At 39.5% G+C, this 9,225-nt stretch overlaps 1 protein-coding gene across 1 annotated transcript in view; it reads left to right on the top strand.

Moving 5' to 3' along the window:
• The first annotated feature begins 390 nt into the window (after positions 1-390).
• Positions 391-9,225, top strand: part of LUZP2 (leucine zipper protein 2) — a 77,329-nt gene continuing 68,494 nt past the window's right edge. Inside the window, exon 1 of the mRNA XM_054283638.1 lies at positions 391-571. Within this exon, the coding sequence (XP_054139613.1) occupies positions 510-571 (62 nt within the window). The 5' untranslated portion in view covers positions 391-509. The remainder of the gene's footprint in view (positions 572-9,225) is intronic.

Raw genomic sequence — 9,225 nt, 5'->3', positions numbered from 1 at the left:
GAAATTACACGAGGCTCCGGGTAGGGGTGACAGGCTGCTCTGGGGCTTGACACCCCCTTGGAACAGCTCCTGTGTTATAGTCTCATCACACAGAGACGCTAACAGCAAAACACCGCTGCTGGTTTAACTGCGCCTTTCTCGTTATTTTTTTAAATTTTTTTTTTTTTCTTTTTTTCTGTTCTAGGCGGGCTTTCCCGGCCGTTCCGGCGGGATGGAGCTGCGCGCCTCACGCCGTAATCCCTGCCGGGCCGCCCCTCAGGGGCGCGTCCTGGCGCAGCCGCCGGCGCTGGAGCGGCGGGGCGGGCTCGGGGCTGCCGCTGTGCCCTCGTACCGCTGCCGGAGCTCCATCCCCGCTGCCACAGCTCCATCCCCGCTGCCCTCCCTCCCTCCCTCCCGCCGTCTGTCCGTCTGCCCTGCCGGAGCCTGTCCGCAGCGCCCCGGGCGAGGCGAGGCTGGCGGAGACGCGGACGGAGGCGCTGTGAGAGAGCAGCGAGCGGAGCAGGGCCGGGATGAAATTCATCGCTGCTTGTTACGTGCTGCCTCTGTTCCCTGCTCTGGTCCTTGGCACTAGGTGAGTACCGACAGCTCCTTTCCTCACAGTGCTCCTGCTGTGTTTCCTGTCTCATGTTCAGTGCTTGGAAGAGAAATAATACAGATTTCAGGTCTCGCTGGGGTGTTAAGTTTAGAGCAAAGATCGTCTCTGATTCTTTTCTGTCTCGCTCCGGCTCCTGATCGTCTCGAGACTGAATGTGATGCTTGTTGTTTGTTTGTTTGGGTCTTTTGGTTGGTTTTTCTTGGGTTTTTTTTTTGGCTGGTTGGTCGATTTTTGGTTTTTTTTAATGCTCCTGTGTAATTGACCCACAGCTTTGCGGGATGTAACAAGGCAGTGACAAATGTAAGCTTTATGTATAGAGCGGTTAAACCAGACAGGCTCTATTTCACTGTAAAGGCAAACACGTGAAGCTGAGAACTGCTAACGTTTTCCCTTATGGAGTGCAAAACATTTGAACAATCTCATCTCAGTGTTTCATCATTCTCATCATTCTATATCTGAATATCTGTATCTGAATAATGACCGGGGACTTACTTTTTTTACTGTGAGATACCACAGTGTATATAACATTGTAGTGTTATCTCAATGCCAGTAAATGTATAAAAAGTTGCTGCAATCCAGAATAATTCCTTTCTGTGAAAGTGAGAAAATATGAACAAAATTTATTGCAGCTGCAAAATAAACCTGATCTGAGCTTGCAGTGTTCTGATAAGGTAATGTGTTGTGCTCACTTGCTCAGAGACAGTATATTGTCTGTGTTGTCAGTTCAGCAAGGAAAATGTAAAGCTGAGACATCTTATCCCGTTGTACATCTTGATGTACACAGATGAGAAATTAATGTTGGGTACAGAGAAGATCTATTACGATACTCCTGTTTACACTGCTCAACTTCCAATTCCTCATCAGAAAACCAAGCTGAGGTTTTGGCTGTGATATTTCTCTGCCGTGTTGGGATAATAACACAGAAATAAGTGTGTAATAAATAGTAATGAGTATTTAAAGCATGTTTTTGAGGATATACATGTGTACATTTTTCAGAAAAATGTGACTTTTTCCTTTGTGCCGTGTCCCCTTTAAAATGGGCATCAAAGCAGCCTTTTGCAGAACCATTGCATGTTTTAAGGCTTAAAACATAAGGTATTCACTGAGATGTAAAAAAAAGAAAAAACGTGTGCCTGCTACATAGTCAAGTAAGGGGCAGCAGGAGCTGCATACACAGGCAAAAAATAATTGAAAATTTCTGAACAGGAAAATGTCTGAATGCAGGAGAAATCAGGAAATTGCTTCAGTTATCCAGTAACTTCCTTACTTCAGAATGGGTTTTTATTGGGACAAGGAGACAACTTTTTTTTGGTAATGTTTCTGGTTAGGGCTTCCACAGTGCTGGTCCCTATGAGCCATGCTGATGTGCTTTGGAATATAGCCCTTGGAGGAATATATTGTGGTTCAAGTCTTCTGAGTCAATAAAAGGTTTAAGGAAACTTTCACTGGCAGTCATGTAAATTAATTTGGATTAATAATTTTATGCTCATTAAAGAGTGATGCATCCTTGGAAGAATAGTTAAAATGGAGAGGAAGCACCAAACCAGCTTTTGCAGATGCAGGTTTGCATCTTGAATGAGCTTGTGCAGATTAATCTGTACAGAAAAGAGGTATGGAAAGTTAAAAACTGCTTGAACATTCATTGGAGTCAAGGCATTTAGTGTAGAGCACTAAAATTGAGTCCTTATCTTCTTGAGCAAATGTTACCACTGTGAGAAATGAAGCGTAGCTAATTCTGGATAGTTGTCAAAAAAACTAATAAATTCAAATCCTCCCTCAACTTTCAAAAAATAGTTGTAAAGAATATCAAGAAGTTGAAATTGGCATGTGGATGCTAATTATGAAAATCATAATTCTGGGGAGTGTGTATATTATTGTAAGAGCACGATGTTGTGGCCTGTGATGGTTTATGTTCTTAGGTAATGAGAGATGAAAATGATCAGTGGGAGGGAAATTCCAGTTAAAGTTCTACCCAAGTATGGTATGTGTTGCAAAGTGAGTTTTGGTTCCAGATTGGTCATCCCATTACAAAGGAGGCTGAAATTCTTTTGTAGAGCTGGAGATTTATGAAAGTCCTGGTCTGTTCTCTTCAGCAGTCACTTGGTTTTTAACTGGCTGTGGAGAGGATCGAGTTCAGCATTTCAACAGCACATAGAGGAAGTTTCAAGCATTCAATGATGTCAACATGCCATTTTCTGGGGAGAGATTGTGCTTTAATCTCCTTCAGCAGAACGCAGTTAATGCTTGTTGCAAACCCATGCCTCATTAGTTGTTGGACCCAACAAGGCAGGATTGCAGGACTGGTTTTTCCTGCAAAAAATCAGAGTGCAGTATCTTTCCAGGTGAAATTGCTTAGCTAAGGCAAAATATTAACTTTGCAGGACCGAGTTTTTCATCGCGAGGATTTATTTTTGTCAAAGTTTGGGCTCTGTTTCGTGCATTGGTGCTGAAATGAGTGAGCACAGTATGTCCTGCAGAGGTGGACAGCTCATGGGTTTCTGTTCCTCGTCAGGCAGTGATGCCATCCCTTTTGCATCATGTTATGGGGATTGTGGTGAAAGATCTCACATGTCTTCAAGCCTCATTGCAAACAAATATGAATTAATGAGTTAAGCTGTGTTAAGGCAACCTGTAATCTTTTCTTACTTGATAACACTTAAGAAGAGGAAAGTACACAGCTATCACCATTGTTTCATAATTGTATGTACCTTCTAAACTTGGTCTAAAATCATACACATCAATCAAATTGCCATAAGATTACAGAAAGTTCCTGATTTTGAAATGAATGATCTTTTCTCCATTATCTAAACTGGATTTTGGTATGGCTTTGAGACACAATGATAAGTATTAATCATATTTCTGGTCGGTTGTGGTGCCAAAGAGGTCCTAAGATTGATTGAATTTGTCTATCCAGTTAAACATGTATGTTTTGATGGTGTGAGCAAAAATTACTGCTCTAAAATCATTCTCTCAAAATGCAAAGAGGAACACTTTTGAAGATTAATTTAGCTTGGTAAAAAATATGAAATTGGTGTTTTTCTGTCCACTTTTACATTTCCTTTGACATTTCACTTTTGGCACATTGAATGTGATAGATGCTATAAGCTGATTTTTTTCAAGTGATGCTGAAGACAGCAGAGGGTTTCATGTGACATCAGGAATGAGTTTCACTGGGAGTTCAGGGAGTGGACACAGTGCACAGTAAGCTCAGGGTGTTATTCTGTGACCACTTGCTTGCTTTTGTGGCCCCAAACACCTGGACAGTCTGACTGGAATGCTGCTTGTGGAAGTGACTCTCACATGAGGACAGTTGTTGGGGTCAGTAACTATGGTCCAGATCTTGTCTAGTGGGACCTCCCTACTTTTAGCTAAAAGGACAATTTTCTGAATATTATTTGAACATTACTATTGAAATGCTGTATACCAAATTTTTTTTGTCTGAACAACAACATACAACTCCTTAGAAGAAGCCTGATGTGAAACAGAGCTTTCCTTTTCTTTTTTCTTTTTTTTGTTTATCCTGTGACAGTGCATTCCTTTCTGTCCACATGTGAAATATGACAAAGATACAAGATGCTGAATAATTTGATTGCAGTAGAATGCTTCGTAGCAGAGAACAGGACCATAAACACAAGATGCACTTCAATATGTAATGTTTCTACTGCAGCAACTCATTAAATGAATGTAAAGCAACAGGGCTGTAAAAGGCAGAATTTTTTAATTGTGGAGAAGTAGCTGGTGGTAGTTTTTTTCTAAAAGTGCAGTGAATTGTCAGTCTTACTGCTGTGGTGTTACAAAGCAATCTAATATGATGGCTTAAGAATAATGCATCTAATGTAATAGAATGGCTTAAGAATAATACATCTTCTGGTTTTTGTAGCAGGGTAAAAGTAGTGTGCTCATTTCAAGCTGATTAATGAATGTACAGGTGTTGATCTGGTATATGTCTACTGTTGGAAGTGATAAAAAAATGATGAATTTCCTAATTAAGCTTGAGAATGGTTGAGCTTTCCTCGGGTGTATTTTTTAGGTCAGCTATTTTCTTTATGTTTGTTGGGTTTGGTAATTATTTTTAAAGGACTTGAAAATAATTTTTCCCTCCTTTCAGATAAAGGTGTGTCAATACCTCAGCTGTCTGATGTTACTGTTCTGGCATGGAAAGTTGAAAATCTGAAGATTAATTCTGCACAGTGGTAGTAGGCTACTTATTTAGGAGAAAATGAGATACTGTATTTTGCTGTGGGTTCTTAACATGCTTTCTGAATTCTTTCAGAAATGCTTTCAGGGGTAATAAAAATAATTTTTCTTCTGCGTAGAGTTCACAATTTTGTTGTCTAAATTTTCTGGGCCCTAAAAGAATTCTGATTTCTGTCAGTGGATGATGATGCTTGTTTGGTTGATGGCTTGTAAGGATCTATGTTTGAGGTACGGATGTGGTATTTAGATGTGACTTGTGGCTGTACTATAGCTGCAAACCATGTGCTTTTGTTTTGGACTGTGTTTAAGCATAATGGGTGCTTAAACCAGTGGTGCAACTCCATAATTTCATGGAATGTGTTCGGCCTCATGGCTTTATTTTGATGGCTTATAAGAAAGTGCCTAACACAGCAAACGAGAAGCTGCTTGCAGCCTGCTGCCAAAGGAACAGAGAGAAATGCATTGGCAATATTGATGGTGCTCCATATATCTAAGATCATAAGCTCAAACTGAAAATCCAAAAGAAAGTCTGTTTGGCCAGAAAAACTTAAAAAAAAAAAAAAAAAAATCTTCTGTGATATTGGAATTCCGCTTGTTATGTATAATGCATTTCTGCCCAAGAGGTTTGCCGTGGAGTTACTTTTGACATTTTACTGTGTTCGTAGTGTTTAGAAAAAATTAGAGTGCTGACACTTTCCTGTGTCTCATTTATTACTTCACAGCCAGGAGAGAAGATAAGGACGTCCTAACCTAAATTGTAATCCCTTTTTCAGTGAGATTGCGAGCTCAATATTATTTTCTCTATTTAATAGAAAACTGTTCACAGACAGTATTCCTTGTGATGTACCACTCTGCAGACAGAGAAACCTCATTTATGCCACTTGTCAAAGCAGTGTTTCTTGCCATTGTCTAGTTTGGCACAGTGGGTGTGCTGTCTGTCTTGTAAGGGTCAGAATGTAAATATTCTCTGTTTGGAAGTCAAGTAATATGCTTGTTGGAAAGCAAAAGAAAATTTTCATGCCTTCCTTCGGTATTAATGTTCTGCAAAGGTTTAAGATGTGTGTTGTTATATTTGCTATTTCAAATGCATTGGAGGGCAAGTACCTTTTAGGAATACTGAAGAATAAATATGACATTTCATCAAATAGCAGTTTTTATGTGCTTCTGTGATTCTTTTACTCTTTCCTTACTTGCTCATCTTCCCCTTTACATAATTCCAGTATTTTTTAATGTTTACTTTTACTGGTTTTTATCTTGGCAATAGTTTTTGAAGTGTTCCCTCTTTTCCTGCTGTATTTTTAGATACAATAATTCAGTCAATCATTAGAGAAATCAGTACGTGAATCTTACAAGCTGAAGAAATAGGTGTGTACAGAATATATTGAGATCTTACTTGTTGATATTGATTAATAGTTTCTGTGGAAAAAATAGAGAAGTGTCAAAAAATTCCAGTGTATTTTGTCTTCATGTGCTGTCTTAGGAAGAAAAGACTCATTTGCTGCCAGCTAGTGTACATTACCCAAAATGCTGATTTTTCCAGCCATTGACATAGTCTTGTTGTTATTTTTGAATGGTCACATTTAGTCAATTTGGGGTCAGTTTCCTTGCAGGAAACAGGAAGGCTTTCTTTGCATTTGTTAACTAAGGAAGTGGAAGAACAGAGTAAACCTGCTTTGGACAGATTGAAGCACTTAGAAAGCAGGGCATGTATTTGCTGAGTCACATGCAATTGCAGAACTGAAACCTTTCCCTTTTAGTTGGAGATGGAACTGCAGGAGAATATCTTCCTATGCCTCCATTTAAAAGTCTTCCAGGCCACCACACTTCTGTCCATGACCCAAATATCTGCCCTTGCCTTGACAGCATCAGAACACCTCCTATGCAACACCACGGAAACAGCGATTTATGGAAACAGGGCCCAGGCTCTGTAATTTCACCATTGTAAAATCACGCATAAACAAATCATCAGTAGGTTTTATGGTGTTTATATAACTTATTTTGGTGGAGGGAGGGGAGGCAAATTACCCGGTGTACCTGGTAAACAAAGTAGTTTATTCATGCTTTATGTTGTTTAATGCTCCATAGTTGATGCAGTTCTTCAGGTGATTTGTGTTTTTGTTGGTGTGAAAGACTACAGAAGTATGAGCTGTGACTTTTTACCTCAGAATTGCTGGGTGACCCAAGAGCAGCGATAAACCCAGCAATTACACTATCCTCAGCATGTATGCATCATCCTCATCATGTTTGCATGATTTTGCGGCCATGTGTTTGTTTCAGGCTAGTCTGTGGCAATAAACATGGGGAAAAAACCTGAGATTTTACTGAAATGTGGGAGAGAAAAGAAAAAAAATATGTGGAGGAATTGAGCTGACAAGACTGAAAAGCAGCAGCTGTGCTCTGGTAGCATTAGATTGTTAAGCAAGTTTCTTCCTCCTGAGGCAGTGTAATGAAATGTGTGCTTGATGTGCAAAGAGAGACTGTCTCTCTTGAAAATGGAGAAATAAAATCAATTTTTGTACTGCTTCACTTAGATTTTTTTTTTTATTAAGAAGTATTTTTCAGGATGGGGTGGAACTCAGCACGGGTGCAATATGTTTAGGTGTTTAGCAGCTGGACCTTTGAGATGCTGTCCTGAAATGAATCAGTTGATAATTAGTTGTTGTTTTCAGTGACAAAGTGTCCAAGATAGCCACTGTATTCGTACCAACTATCAAAGGCTGGCATAGTCCCTCAGTCCTGCTGTACTTGTACCCCTCTGTTCTATGAAGACTACAGAAGCTCCTGTTATTTCCTCGTCTGGAAATAGATACTGTTGTGTTTTTGTTGGTTTTGATTTGTTTTCTTCCCCCTTCTGTGAAGGGAGCCAACATTTGCCGAGGGACCAGATATTTTTGAGGGGCTTAATACCTGTAATCTGCAATAGATTTTCTTTTAAGTGTGCTGAAAGAGTCTAATTTGATGACTCTTGAATTTCAGAAGGAGGCAGCTGGTTAACTGCACTAACCTTTTGAAACTCTGAGACAAGAGCTATACTCTTTGACACTTAGACTGTTCTTTAGGTGCTGAATGGCAGGGGGGATACCTAATACCTGTGATTGTGAGGAATCCATCCTGACCTCTTTTGGAAGGTTTTAGCCTTGCAGCTGCCTTCATGTTACCCTCAGTGGAGGAATAAGATGATTTGGCTCAGTGCAGAGGGTGAGGCTTGGGTAATTAATCTGTAACCACGGTGCCTCAGTGACACAGGGGAGTGAGGGAGGGTCAGAACCCATGACAGCATTGCTGCTTTCCTTCTCTTTCCTTTAGGCGTGTTTCATGTTGCAGTTAGTGCAGCCTATGCAGTTTAATTTGGTGAGAAATCAGTCTCAAATTCCGCTTTCTGTGAGGTCACTGCATTCACATATAAATATTTAGGAATATATGGATACATATGCATTCATATATGAAAAAAAAACACTGTCCTCAAGTGCATAGGTAGTAAACAGAGACTCATCTGCTTTTTTGTTTGCTTGTAAAACTCACCTGCTTTTTTGTTTGCTTGTAAAACCACTCTCTGCTCTTCGGTACACAGGTGTGCTGTATTTGGCTCAAGAAAGTTCATTAAAACAGACATTTAATTTAATTTAATGTATTTCATTTACTCTGTTCCCATTTCAAGCATCCTAGTTCTTTCCCTAATTTTTACTTAGATGGAGTAAATACTTTGGCACAAGGGCAGACTCTTATCTGTTCCTGGAAGAGCAGATTACAGAAAGAATTAAAATGCTGTAAAAATTAAATAGTAAAAGCAGTTTTAAAGAAATAATAGTCAGTCCATTTGACTCAGAAAAAACCTTGCATTTCTGTCTGTTTTAATGTCATAGCGTGTAGTGTTGCCAGTTGCATATGTACCAAAACTGGCAAAATTTAAATAGCTTCTGAAAAGAGCTAGGAAGATATACAGGACATGTATAACAGAACTAGGATTTTAAGGAATATCTGTTTGTGTGAGGTGAGTACTGCATCACTGGCCTATAAAACATAATTGTAACTGTCTAAGCCATTCCCATCAAATATGTGATGTACAGAAGTGGATACTGCAGTCAGGTTTAAATATTTTACTGTTCACTCACATGGTATGTTTCTTTGTTGTTAAATCTTGCTGGTAATGTCACACGTTAAAATGGTACTTTTGGTACCATTTTCCCACTGTAAAATGGTACAGTGGGAAACTGTTCCCAAAACTATTCAGTAATTACAGAAGTGGAAGTTTTTAGCACGCTAGATTAAACCTGCTGATGCTCACTAAAGTTTTATTAATAAATTACACAATTGGCATGGAAATCGGTATGTTACTGCCTGTCCTACTGCATAAGCACATGGGAGTGTGGTAAGATGGAAAGAAGGGAAGGGTGCTTATTTCCAAGGACTAGAATAAGGATGTTTGTCCTGGA

Source organism: Melozone crissalis, unplaced genomic scaffold (assembly GCF_028551555.1).
Source record: "Melozone crissalis strain CALT ecotype California unplaced genomic scaffold, PUWL_Pcris_2 ptg000038l_1, whole genome shotgun sequence".
Taxonomy (NCBI): domain Eukaryota; kingdom Metazoa; phylum Chordata; class Aves; order Passeriformes; family Passerellidae; genus Melozone; species Melozone crissalis.
The sequence above is the reverse complement of the archived record's forward strand: the minus strand, read 5'-3'. Positions and strand labels throughout refer to the sequence as shown.